At 42.0% G+C, this 14130-nt stretch overlaps 2 protein-coding genes and 2 long non-coding RNA genes across 4 annotated transcripts; 3 read left to right on the forward strand and 1 right to left on the reverse strand.

The window, feature by feature from the left end:
• The first annotated feature begins 363 nt into the window (after positions 1-363).
• cyb5a (cytochrome b5 type A (microsomal)) lies at positions 364-4224 on the forward strand. Its single transcript, XM_015049253.1, has 5 exons — positions 364-675; positions 2777-2905; positions 3024-3053; positions 3195-3229; positions 3311-4224. Exons 1-5 carry the CDS (start codon positions 538-540, stop codon positions 3393-3395), a joined length of 417 nt encoding a protein of 138 aa, XP_014904739.1. The 5' UTR covers positions 364-537; the 3' UTR covers positions 3396-4224.
• Positions 4225-6867: 2643 nt separating this feature from the next.
• Positions 6868-8137, forward strand: ppp1r3g (protein phosphatase 1 regulatory subunit 3G). The gene has a single exon (XM_015049246.1). It carries the CDS (start codon positions 6931-6933, stop codon positions 7711-7713), a length of 783 nt encoding a protein of 260 aa, XP_014904732.1. The 5' UTR covers positions 6868-6930; the 3' UTR covers positions 7714-8137.
• Positions 8138-10131: 1994 nt separating this feature from the next.
• Positions 10132-13516, reverse strand: LOC106957782 (uncharacterized). The gene is made up of 2 exons (XR_001427026.1): positions 11691-13516; positions 10132-10526 (listed from the first exon to the last, which is right to left on the reverse strand). It is a non-coding gene; the product is annotated as an uncharacterized LOC106957782 (long non-coding RNA).
• Positions 11262-13348, forward strand: LOC106957783 (uncharacterized). Its single transcript, XR_001427027.1, has 2 exons — positions 11262-11483; positions 11623-13348. It is a non-coding gene; the product is annotated as an uncharacterized LOC106957783 (long non-coding RNA).
• Positions 13517-14130: the final 614 nt, after the last annotated feature.

The following is a 14130-nucleotide window of genomic DNA, read 5'->3' on the forward strand; positions in this document are numbered from 1 at the left end:
TTTAATTGTTCCTTTTTCTCCGTCTGAGTCTTTCCAGATTGAAATGTATTTAGCTGTTTGCTTAAAACACTAATTTAAGTTTATAAGTTCAGTTACATGTTATTTTTGTTAGTGTTATTGCCTGTACAATGTTATTTTTTTAACTTAATGTAACTATATATTTACTTATTTGTGTAATCCAAATGTCTTTATTTTAATTTTTTTATTTTTCACAATTGCAGCAATTTTCTATAAGTATTTTAGTTTTAGTTTTCTTTTTTACTTTTATATGTGTTCTAATGCCTACACTGACTTGTCATCCAGCTTTATTTTGAAAACTCCAACCGGAAGTGGTGTTAGCGCGAGCTCACCTTGATCATTGATAAGTAGTGAGCGCTGGAAGTTGGAGTGGAGTGTCTCTGGGGTAAATGTCGGAGTGTTCGTGCGGAGTCACGGTCGGACTCTCCCCGGTATTACATAACCTCAGTGCGGCCGAGTAGCTCCGCCCGGTTCTGCCGCCACTTCGCCTCCGAACCGACGGACCAAGGTGCGACAGAGATGGGTGAGAAGCAGGAGAAAAGCCCCGAAGGAGTGAAGTACTTCAGGCTGTCAGAGATCGAGGAGCAGAACTCCTTCAAGTCCACCTGGATCATCATCCACAACAAGGTCTACGATGTCACCAAGTTCCTGGACGAGGTGAGAAAAGTTCTGCTTCCGGTGTCCAGAACAGCGGTCTGGTTCCGATCACCAGCCAAAACTTTTCCGCGGTTTGCTGCTTCACATTAGATTTTATCTGGATTAAATCTGATTAAATCTGAGAGCCGGCCAGGGCCGTAGCCAGAGATTCTGGATCTGGGGCCCCGGGCCCCCTTTCACCACCAATTATAAACTACTCTAGAATTTAATGTAACTTAATGAATCTGAGCAACTTTTATATTAAATCACTGATTTTGGTTATCACATTTTTATTGTTTTTTGTAATTAGAGAAAAAATACTCGTAAGCAGCACATTTCTATCAGACATGATGAAGACTATTAACTAAGAGGTGAAGACTATTAAAAAAGGTAGATTGTTAAAACTTCTGCAACTCTTTCCTGTTATAAATTCATTATTTCAAATATTTTTCTTTATTCTGTTTATCATGTTTCCTTTTTTCGTGTTTTTAATTTAATCTCATTTTTTCACCTGTAAACTAACCAATCATATCGGAGAAACAAAGTTTAACTCTTAAAAATAACAAATGTTCTGTTATTAAATTTTAACAAAATTCACTTGAATTTAACTACCTAAAAATTCATTTACAAATAAATGTAAAGTTAACCTTTTTTAAATGAAGTACTTCCTGTGCCTGACAGGAAGTACATGAACAGTGAAAGGTAACGGTGTCGGCGGACCGACTCGGTCCAGCAGATGTCAGAATCTGATTGACTTCTTCCACGTCTGAATGTAGAAACACAACTTTACTTTGGTTAGGACGCTTGCTTCATTATTTTATTATGAAATAGTTTTTAGATCGACTCAAACCTCCAATCAGAGGATTGATCATTAAAATCAGAAGGGTCAAAACAACTCCTGAATAGACTTAAAATAAGAACATTTCCCTTACTGCAGTCGTCTCCATGGTAACCAGCTGTTGGTCCCGTCAGCCAATAGGATTGCAGGTTTATTTAGCATGAAGCTAATTGTTCAGGTCAACAGAACCAACCGGAGGTTCAGCAGCTCTTCTTCTGCTGTCCAGTGATGTCTCCGTGGTCTCCATTTATGAGCTGATATTTGCTCCTGGAGGAACTTTCACACAGAACCGGCCCGGTTGCACTTTTGTCCTGCTGTCTGTCAGAGGACAGGCTGCACAGAGGTGAGGCGATGGGCGTGTCCTCCAGGTGAGCGTCAGCGCCGGCCAGCCAATCAGGAGGCTCGGTCCGGGCTCCCTGGGACACGGTTCTGATGAGGCCCGGTTCGTTGTCTCTGCTGCAGGCTGTAAATCATTGGCAGGGCGATCCGGCAGACTGGATCAGGGACGAGAGATAAGAGGGAAACGCTGAGTCAGCAGAATACACACAGGAGAACCAGAACCTGAATCAGAACCAGAACCATCCTGATCTAAACACAGAAACAGTTTGAGGAAAAACATCAGATTGTTTTTTTCATTAAATGTTTTATCGTTGTGCTGATAAAGGAGAAAATTTAAAATATTATTTATTAATTTGGGAGAAAAATATTTTAAACTTGGAGATTTTGGTGCAAAACGTTTAGACTGATAGAAACTGATAAAGATATCAAACCTCCAATATTTGGTTTTCTGAAACTATTTGATCATGTTTTCAACTTTAACATATTTATTACATTCTGAATATTTGGGCAATATTAGACATGTGAAGAGCTCCATCTAATAAAGTACAAAATAATGATCAAATTCTAAGAACTTAATTACTTTAAACTTTACTGGTGAACAGAATATTTTACGCTGTAAAATTTTTTATTAGGATTAAAAAATGAAACAAAATGGAATTAAAATTCTTAAAGACACAATGAGGCAGATTTCATGATGAGCAGGTTTCATAAAATCTGCCTCATTAATTCACTCCTCATCATGATATCGGGTCGTATTGGTGAAAAATCTCTAAAACTGTCATTTATAAAATGTTATAAATGATGATTCATCTAATTAACTGAAACTAAGCTGAAAATCACAGACGTTCTCCAGGAAGTTTGTAGAACAGTTGATCAGGGGTTTCCATGACGACCAGAGCGGTCCGGTTCTGGTTCCGGTCGTGACGGTGTGGTCCGTGTCCGCAGCATCCCGGAGGCGAGGAGGTTCTGAGGGAGCAGGCGGGGGGCAACGCCACGGAGAGCTTCGAGGACGTCGGCCATTCCACCGACGCCAGAGAGATGGCCGCCAGCATGGTGATCGGAGAGCTGCACCCGGTCAGTCTGGGGACGTCGCCATGGCGACACACGCCATGACACGACACCAAGACGCTAACCTCACTGTCCACCATGACACCTCCACCCTCTCACTAACTGTCTGTCTGTCCGTCTGCAGGACGACCGGCACAAGATCGCCAAGCCTGTGGTGAGTCAGCAGAGCCAGGGGCATCATGGGAAATGTAGGCCACAGTGGTTGGATGAGGAGCAGTAAACCCCAGAGACAGGAGGAGGATGATGATGTTTAACTCTGACCCTTCTCATCACTTCTCTTGTTTGTGTTGGACAGGAAACGCTGGTTACCACGGCGAAGGAGGAGGCCAGGTAAACTCCGCACCAGGGGCCTCCAGGGCCAAAGTCGGTCTCCGTCTCGGTGGTTTAGTAACTCCTGCTGCTCTCTTGCAGCTGGTGGTCCAACCTGATCATCCCCAGTCTGGCAGCCGGCATCGTGACTCTGATGTATCGTATCTACACCGCCGACAGTGAGTGACGTCTGAGCGCTGTGATGTCATCGTCCGCGGCGCTCGGTGCCGTGGCTCCTGCCAGCGTAGAGCGGCGGTTCTAGAGCGGACGACTGGCTGCTGTGGACCAACATCATCACATTCCCTCAGTCTGATCTAGGATCCACGGCTCCATGCTGCGTCTCCATGGCAACTCTGAATTAACCAGAATTTAACCAGCCAATCACATGACTGTCCCAATGAAGTCCTTAATGCCGGGCATTCCAATCCAGATGTTCAGCAGAACCTCATGATCTTGCACTGGATGTATAATTTGTTGTTTTTATATCTTCATAACTGAATTGAGCGAGTTCCTGTCGGTCAGCAGCTAATGTTGGGTCCAATCAGTCCAATCTGGTTACAGCTTGACTCTAGGTGGGTTCCATTTGGATCCATTTGGTTCCAGTTGGATCCATTTGGTTCCATTTGGGTCCAGTTGGTTCCAGTTGGATCCATTTGGTTCCGGTTGGTTCCGGTTGGGTTCTGGTGACCTCAGTCTGAAGGGGTGAAACCCGACCCGCGGTGTTTCTCTCCAGAACCGGCTTCCCGACTCGTTCTGCACTAATAAAACTCTTAAACTGAACTTGATGAAATTCTGACTTTATTTTTATGGAAAAAGAATAAAAAAAGTTTAAATTTGTGTTTAAAACCTGAGAATCGCTCCTCCGTCCAGCAGGTGGAGCCCTTCAGACTGAGCTGTTTTCCAGAACCTTCGGATCTGATAAGACGTGTCCAGGTTCTGTCAGAACTGGAACCGGAACCCAGTGATGCTGTATGAGTGCAGCTGCTTCCTAATGTAATAAAGTGATTGAGACGCTGCTGCTGTGGGCTTTTATTCTGAAATGTACTGATAAACTATCAGCTCTGTTCTGGGTCAGAGGTCCGGTTTACTCCAGGTTATTCTGGGATGGCTGGTTATGGAGACATCAGATGGATGCGGCTCTGCAGCGCCACCCTGTGGACGGTCAGTGTAACAGGAATAATCTGATGATTTTATTTAGTTTAGATCCGAACTGAAAAATTAAACCCAGAACTTAAATATCAACCAATCAGCTGGAGGTCGGTGGTCTGTTGCTGGGAAGATTTCAGAAAGAAGACCAAAGAAACAAAGCTGATGTATTTTATTATTACATTAAAACCAGTAACAAACTGGGATTTTGATCCTGGTTTCAGGTGGACGACTGTTGATGAAAAAGCTGTAAACATGGGGGTTCAAACGGAGGTCCGGGAGCCTTCTTACGGTCCTCTGAAGGCTTTCTGTGGCCTCAACTGAGTATAATTAAAGGTAATGTGGCTGGATGTTCAGGTGACTGATTCAAATTGGACATTTTATCTTTTAACGGGACTTTCAAGATAAAATAAAAATTGGCTGAGCAGAAATTGTTGTTAACTGACCCAGTCTGAGGTTCATCTTAATCTAGAAGCAGAAACATTCAGAAAATTTAATTCAAACAGCAAAAGTTTAAAAAAAAAATGAGGCTCAGGAAATAAATCCCTGAAGAATCAGGAACCTGTGGGAGTTTATTTTGGAATGTGAAATAATTCCTCTTTATGCAAATCTGATTATTTAAATTATTTCAATAGCACCGAGCTGATTTTAGTTTATTATTTGAACAGAGAAATAAAATAAATGTCAATTCAATGTTTAAAATTATTTTTAAAAATAATTGCTGAGCAATTTTTTTCAAAATAAAAATAAATAAATGCTGCCACCTGGTGGTTGAAAGTTGTAATCAGTAAATCCACGCAGGGAGTTCCGGCTCAGAATTACAGGTAATCCTCCACTTCCGGTCCCCCGGGGGAATAAATACGATGTGACACAGGAGTCCAGTTAGAAACTCTTCAAAATCGAAAAGAAAAGGAAACATCGTCCAGGAAGCTGGTTGTTATTCAGAAAGTAAAAAGATTTTCACATTTACAGTCAGAACCAACCGGAACCGGATCAGAACCAGAACCTGAGACTGTAAAGTCAGTGACGATGATGATGAGGAAGGTCAGAAATATCACTGGAAAACATATTGAAAAATTTTAGAAAAATAATAAATCAAGATATTTATTACAAATAAAGGTTGATTTTTAAATGTTAATCTCTTTTGTTTTTATGTTACTGTAATAAATGATTAGTTTCACACCTTTTTAAAATCTTTCTTTTATAAATTAAGTAAAATATGTTTGAGAGTTTTATTTTCTGTTTTTATTGAACGTGAATAACTGATCAGAGCTCAGTAATAAATCAACAAACTGAAAACTGTTTTTTAAATATGAAACTTTTCCTCCCTGAACAGGAAAGTTTCATATTGTTCAGAAGTTTTCAGCTTCATTCTGGCTGCAGTTTGTTTTCCTCTCAGTGTTGACAGAGTGTTAACCTGCTGTTACCTAACTCTGACCTCTGACCTGCTGCTTCCAGTCAGAAATTAAACAAAAATGTTTTTATTGACTTTTATTCAGATTTCTGGGCGGAACAAAAGAGAGGAGGAAACATTTCACAACCTGATAATGAAACACAAAAACCAATAAAACGTTTCATTTTGTTTTATGTTTCTTTCCTTTAAAGAAAATCACAGCTGAACGTGAACATGACGTCACCCTGTCGGCGGTGGTGACGTCATGTATCTGTTTACTGCGCGCTGATTGACGCACCTGCGGCGCGTTATGTAACAAGAAAACAGTGACGTTTGACCTTCTGCTGCGATGATTGGCTGATTATTCAACAATATTACATTTAATACGTTTATTATTCATTTATTCAAGATGCGTTTACAAGAAGTAAACTTTATAATTCTATAATAATAATAGCATTATTATATAATAATGTTATAACAATAATCCCTGACTTTATAATACAACAACTACTGATAATAAAAATAATAAATATTGTTATGCAATAATAATTCATCATTATTACTGTTACTAAGAACCTCAAAGTTCAGATCAAACTTCGAAATATTTATTTGTGGCAGAACATAAATAAATTTTTCACAAAAGTTAAAATGAGAAAAATATTTAATTGTAATTTTTTTATATCTTGTTTTGACTCTGTCAGGTGTTTATAGTTTACTGACACTGACCTGGTTCTGGTTCTGGTTCTGCTGCCGGTTCTGGACAGTCAGAGTTGAACCGTTCCCGATTGTGACCCAGTAAATCCTTCTGGAGGCCATAAATGGCCCTCGGACCGCATGTTGGAGACCAAACCACCTGAAAGCAGAGAAATTATTGATTATATATGAAAGTTATTCAGCCAGTGGAAACTCTGGAGGAGCTGCAGAGAGCCTTAGCTCAGATGGCAGAACACAGAGGCACGCCACACTTTTCAGATATAATATTAATAATCTTTGAGTTTGTCTCATAAAATCCCTTTAAATCCTCCTCTGAGCAGCACGCAAACAGGTGAAGGTTGAGGTGTGTGTGTGTGTGTGTGTGTGTGTGTGTGTGTGTGTGTGTGTGTGTGTGTGTGTGTCACGCAGGGGGCGGGGGTCCGTATAGAAGCGGCGCCACGTCCGCCGCCCCGCAGGTCGCAGCGCACCCATGATCCGCTCAGCTCCGCCGTGCGGGCCGAACCGGGCCGGCCAGCAGAACGGCCTGCGGGATGATGAGGAGGATGAGGAAGGAGACCTGGAGGACGAGGTGGACGCGTCGCACCTGGAGAAGTTCATGCGGGACCGGAGGAGAGCGCGGTCGCTGCCCACGTACCCCGCCGCGCTGCTGGACGGCGGCAGGAAGCGGGTCAAGTTCGCGGACTCGATGGGTCTGAGCCTGGCCCGCATCAAGCACTTCAGCGCCCAGGAGGACCCGCAGATCCCGCCCAAGGTGCTGTCCCGGTACCAGAGCTTCCCCCTGCAGCAGCAGGACCCGCGGGGCGGGCCGGACCTGCCGCGGCTGCTGGCCTGCTTCCCCGAGCCGCGGGACGCGGAGCGGCGGGTTCGGGAGCTGCGGGTCTGCCTGGAGAGGCTGGCCGTGACCCGGTTCGAGCTGCGGGGCCAGGTGCGGGTCCTGCGGGGCTGCGCCGTCAGGGAGGTCGGGGTCCGGCTCACCTACAACGACTGGCTGTCCTACGTGGACGCGCAGGCGGTGCCGGTCACGGTGCCGGAGCAGCCCGGGTCGGAGTCGGTCCGGTTCGGCTTCACCGTGTTCATCCCGCCCTTCATGGACCCGGGCACCGCCGTGCACTTCGCCGTGTTCCTGCGCAGCGACGAGGGAGAGTTCTGGGACAACAACCAGGGCCAGAACTACTCGCTCCGGCACCGGAACCAGAACCAGCCGGGCCGCCCGGATCCCGAGCCGGCCGGAGAGGCTTCTCCATCCCTCTGAACGGATCAGAACCATCCGGAACCACTCTACCACGTCCAGCAGTGGACTCCAGGCAGGATGCTGGACCTGCCGGGGATCCAACCGGACCGGTTCTGATCCAAATGTTTGACTTTCAGGATGAAATAAAACCAGGAAACCTGAAGAATCCCGGAACCATTTAAGTCCAACAGGTCCTTTCCTCCATCCAGACTTTGATCTTTATCGGCCATATTGAAAATCCAAGATGGACGATCATCGATAATCGATCATTTAATTTGATTTATTTGGTTTCTGGATCAGAAAACATGTTTGGACATTTTATCTGTTTTTCAGGTTAAATTTCGGCCGATTCCTGAACAGATGAACTTCTACCATCAAGTTCCTCTGGACATTTTAGTTTTGAATTTAATGATCAAAGATAGATCATAATAAATCTAATCGATTATTATTATTATTATTATTATTATTATTATTATTAGACAGTCGCCTTAAAAACTCGAACCTCTCCCTTCTAAAAACATTAATATCTGCCTGTATGTAGAAATGGGCTAACTGACCCCACACATGTAAAACCTGGATCTTTTGCCTCAGTCCTCGGACGCACAAGGGTTAATAGTTTAAACACCCAATATAAAGTTAAGGGAACACTTTCAATAATCCGCTAACGGGCAGCTGATGTCCATTTAGTGCTTTAATGTTTTTTGCTAACTCTGAAAATGTTTAGCACACTTAGCTTCCCCTAAATTAATTTTCTGGTTAAATTCTAAAGTGTTGTTTCCTTCACTGTTCTGTAAACTAAAATTTAAAGTCTAAGGACATGATGACATTTGAGTTATTTTAACATTAGATTGATACCTGAGGTTTAGTCTCTCAATGGGGGATATTTCAATGGAAGCGCTTTTGCTAACTTTGAAAACTTTTAGCACACTTAGCTTCATCTAAATTAACTTTTCCATATAATATCTAAAGCACTAATTTAGGGGAATGTTTGTAAACTTTTAGTTGAAGGTGTGGAAAATTGTTTATGCAGCAGTTAAGAAACTGCAAGTGGAAACTACACAACAAATGGAACAGAGAAGAATACAACACTTAACCAGCTGTTAAATTTAGCGCTTTAGCATTAGCTTCCACTTGTTACTGCGTTGTTGTAGTGCCCTAGCATTAGCAGAACTATGTTTATGGTTACTGCTTTATGGTTAGCATAGCTACCATTTTAGCTAATGAAGCTCATCCCTGTTCCTTATGATAATTTAGATTTTAACATTTAAAATGTTAGATTTTAAAATGTAATATTTATTATTGAGCCTAGCGTTAGCAGAACTAATATCTGATTAGCACTTTGGGGTTAGCAGAACTAACTTTTTAGCTAGCAGTCCTCATCCCTGTTCCTTAAAATATTTTAGATTTGTTTTATGACAAAATTCCAACCAGTATTATTTTCTACAAATAATTTGGTGTTTTATCAGATAAATACAAACAGGTTGAGAGTCAAGATTAGCTTTAAATAGCCATTATTAAAAATGATTAAAAATAATTTATGTATGGCCAAAAACTGTGAAAAATGTCATTTGTATAATTTCATGTTCTGAATGTTACATTAGTGTTTATCATCGTCATCGGCAGGGCCCGCTCTGATTGGTCCATCCTCCCAGCGGCTCCTGCCGGTGCTCCGTGTCCGGGTTGTGAAACGCCGGTTCGGCCGGAGGAGGAGCTGCTCGCAGTTTGGAGCCAAATATTTGTTTTAATATTGCACACAGAGCTGGACGGGAGGAGGTTCGGTCCGGTCCGCCTCAGATTATGAAAAACAAACAAAGTTCTGGGTCCAGATCCAGAGTTCGGTGCCGGTTCCACCCAGATGACCCAAACACCAGAACATCTCCTCCCGCTAGTTTTCTCTGCTTCGCATCATTTATTAATTATTTCCTCACATAAAGAGGAAAAAAGTTCTGATTGGACCCAGTTCCGGTCCGAACCCTGTAGAACAGCATGACCCAATAAAAACCCACATGTGAGATTCTGTTTTATCAAACTGTCACTGAATTTAACTTTATTATTAAACAAAATGTTTTTTTGTGTTTTTAAGAAATGATCCAGATAATAAATAATAAAACTTCCAGTCGGGTCCAAACTGCGATGCTGCAGAACCGCAGCTCAGATCTGAACTGTTTTAATAAAAGATGGCTGCTGGGATTCATTAGAAACTTTACTAAACGTCTCTAATCATGAACTGATGTGACTGAAATTATTTTAGAGCTTTTTATAAAATTATGAACAAAATGGGTTTGAACTGATATGAAAATAAACTGAACTGAACGAAACACTTTTAACCGTCTTTTATATATATAATAAAATGTCTGGTGAGTTTGAAGCATCAATGTTAGTAACATATATTTACACAGATTCTACTGTAAGTATTTTATATTTTTTTTATTCGATTCATTTTAATTTAGTTTTTAAAAATGTATTTTAGTCTGACATCATTAAACATTACTTCAGGTGTTTTGATTAAATAGTGAGTTCATTTAAATCAAATAATGTTTAAATCTGAGTAAATGGTTGAATAGCATGTTGATAATCCCTCAGCACCACAGATCCTCCACCGAGCCTGGCAGCGTCACTGAGGAGTTTTCTGCATATTTATCATGTTTCTCAGATTCTGCAGCTGAAATATCATCTGATCAAAACTCAGCTGAGTTACGTTTGTGATGGTAGGACAGGAAATGGAGACGTGATGACCCGACATGTCCTCGTCTTCCTCAGTTGGACAGGAGACACAGGAACCTTCAGTCAGGAGTTTTTTCAGGACATTCAGCCTCGCCTCCATGTTTTCTCCTCTGAAATAAATCATATTCATGTTTGAGGGAAGCAGGCAGCTGAAGTTCTCCTGAAGATCATCGGGTCTTTGCAGAGCAGAGAGGATAAAAACACAAACATTCGTCTCTTTCCCTCAGCTGGGCCGTGTTTACAGCCCGACTGTCTGTCCAGCTGTCTTCACGCTCAGACCAAAGTCCAGAGGCGCCTCATGTTGGTAAACCTGACCTCCAATGTTTGATCCGTCAACAAGCCGCCCGCGTCTTTCTGGTTGAATCGATGATCTAGAAATAAACCAGCTGCTGTTTTGGTTCCTTTAGACTCAAACATGCAGAGGATCAGAAACTAAAACTCATTCATTCTGTTTATCGAATCCTGAAGGAGAATTAAAGTCTGAAACAACTTTCATGATGGATTTTATTTTATTAAGGATGTTAAAAGATTAATTCTGATATCCTGATGCTCCAGTCGAACCGGTTCTACTGGAACCAGAACATCTGCTCCACCTGCAGCTGCTGTGGTTCTGAGTCAAACCAACCTGTTCCCCTCCTGGCCTGTGGGGGCGCTGCACCAAGAACCACTGAAGGAAACGACACAAAAACCTCTGAAGACACTGAGAGCAACTTCCTTCTTCACCAGATGGAAACAAGATGGAGGATTTTAGCGGTTGGAGGATTTCTCTTTAGGCTAAAGACCAGGAGCCATTTCTGCTGCTAGCGCTAGGCTAGCACGTTAGCTTTGGTTGTATTTACCCAGAATGCCCTGCACTGTAGTCCACTTCCTGCTTCTCTGAGGTATCCGTGACGCTAACTGTTCACTACCACCACTTCAGCTCAGTCGACTCGTTGCCTGCTGACCGTTTTCCGTCAGACGCTCCAGTCGCTGCCGATGCGGCCAAACGCTTCACCTTCATCCAGACCAACTGACATCATCACTGGCTGTAAGGGAACCAATCATCATCCAGTTCTGGTTTCTGGACAGTTTATGTTTATAATATTTTGACTCAAACATAAATGGAAACTGTTCTATGAACATTCACCAACATCCAACATGAATCTGGTTCCTAATGATCCAAAGCAGCGACTGAAGAAAAGCTGATTTATTCATGTTTCAGCACAGAGTGATGCATCATGGGAAGCATATTGATCAAAAGGTGGATCAGTAAGGAGTAAAAACGGTCAACAGACCTGCAGGCTCATCAGAAGTGGGTCAGAACCGGGTCTAAAGTCCGTCCTGTACTGAGCATGTGCAAAAGGTCCAGCAGGTGTTGAGCAACAAGATCAGTGTTTGAACCAACAAACGGATCTAAGAATAGCAGCCGGAGGCCCCAGGGGCCACTCACCTGCTCCACCCAACACCTGGGCGGCGTCAGGAGAAGAAGAAACCACCAGCACCGCCTGGTGGTCGCTCCTGGAAGTGTCGCATTCATCTGGACTCCTCGTTGAGAAACTTTCTCAATAAAGTTTATTTAAAACAAAACAAGAGAAGCGAGCAGAGGAAACAGACTTCAAAATAAGAGCATAACAGAAACAGCGAACTTATTTGATCAGTCGATAAACAAAACTTCAACACGTTAATTTAACTGAAATTTATAAAACAGCCTAAAAAATTTATTGTTTAAGAATTTATTCAGAAGAATTAACTGAGGTGAAGCTAAATGTTTTCAGCTAGCTAAGCGCTAAATAAACATTAGCTTCACTACTAGCACATTAGCAACAGTGTGCATCTGTCGCAGAGGAGCTCTGGTTCCCAGATGTCCCTGAATGCATCGCAGAGGACCTCTGGTTCCCAGATGTCCCTGAATGCATCGCAGAGGAGCTCTGGTTCCCAGATGTCCCTGAATGCATCGCAGAGGGAACCAGTTGGAGCGTCTCCTGGTCTTTGGCCAACAGGCAGCTGTTTCTCGGTACCAGTTTAGACCCAGTCTGTCCTGGTTGGACTGATGAAGATGAAGGTCTACTGACCGTTTCTGCTCAGAGACGTTTCACAGGTTTCAGGTTTAAATTGATCCTTCGGTGAACACGGACCGGACCGACCCGGTTCCCTTCATGGCTTCAGGCTTTTGGACTCAGAGCTGCCAACATTAAAAAAAACTTAAAACTGAGAAAATAAAAATAAATGACATAAAAACTAGTCAGAAAAGAGACGAAACCGACCGAATAAAGAAACAGAAACTTAAACCGTTATTAGAGAAACTTTTAATTTCACGACTGAAACAGGAAGAAGCTCAGAGACGATCTGATTGACCAGAACCGATCCCAATACAACGATCTGCTACATGAACCGTTGCCATGGTGACTCCTCTGGGGGCGGGGCTTAATGTGAAGGCGGAGGAGGCTGCAGATTATTTTAGACTAAAAAAATTAGCATTTTGATTCAATTGAGAGATGAAACCTAAAGTCCTGCACTGTAAAAACAAACAGTGTTATCGTCATAGAGGAAAATGGCTGACAGTTGAGCGCTGTCCTCGTCTCCTGCCGGACGGACTCGATAAAAACTAAGCGTGAATCAGCTTCAATTAGTTTCACATGTTTTCATCCAGCCACTCTGATCCTCCTGATGTTTCATGTTTCAGGAAAAACAAACTAAGGTTTGAGTTTTTCCTGCAGAGGAAACATGAGAAACATCAGGCAGAAACAACGTCCAGCTTCACTCAGGCCTACATCTCCCACAATGCATTTCACAGGCCGGGTCGAAGCGTCACGGCGCGTCCACCACCGTCCGCTGAGCCTCGTACATTTTCCCGATGGACACCTGGACACACGGAGACACGAGGGACAAATCAGCCACAGGCTGGAAGGCTGCAGGAAAATCACAGTTTACATGGAAAAACAGGGAATTTAGCTAAAAAATATAAATAAAATTAAAGGAAAATTAAAAAACAAAAATAAATGGAAGTGAAAATATTCTAAAGGATCCAACGAAATCATTTAAAGAGACGAAACCGACTGTCCATAGTGTTTTTTCCAAAGGTTTGACAAAACAGTGCTGGAGTTTTACATAAGTAGTAAAAAAATAAAATAAAACTTATAACTTGACCTGAACCGATTGAGAAAACATCCAAAAATATTTTTAAAAATATTGAGGGAAAACCAACACATTGGAAATAATGTAAGTTTACTTCATATATTAAATATATTTAATTTATTAATGCAAAATTTAAATATAATTAATTGAAATTTTATACAATATATAATTTTTTTTAGATATTATGATCTACATAAAATATTTCTTAAAAGTGTTATGAGAATAAAAATATAAAACTGAATTAAAAAGTAAAACTGAAATTACTTTAAATTTTTGCAAATTTATAATAATGAAAATCATATTTAGAAATATTAATTACCTTCAATTAAAGATGAAAGTATTTAGAAATATTTTCTAATTTACTTAATTTATAAAATAAGAAACAGAAATGAACATCAAAGAGTTTTAATGTTTCCTCTGATCAGCGGCGAGGCGCCCGGTTCCTCCAGCAGGCGGCGCTGCAGCGCAGCAGAGAGGCTGAGTGACAGCAAAGGGACGAAGAAACAATGTTGGAGTGAGGACAGCTGTCAGTGTGTGTCTCTGTGTGTGTGTGTGTGTGTGTGTCTGTGTGTGTGTGTCTCTGTGTGTGTCTCTGTGTGT

This window comes from Poecilia latipinna, unplaced genomic scaffold, assembly GCF_001443285.1.
Source record: "Poecilia latipinna isolate Pla-1442-1.1 unplaced genomic scaffold, P_latipinna-1.0 Scaffold936, whole genome shotgun sequence".
NCBI classification, from domain to species: domain Eukaryota; kingdom Metazoa; phylum Chordata; class Actinopteri; order Cyprinodontiformes; family Poeciliidae; genus Poecilia; species Poecilia latipinna.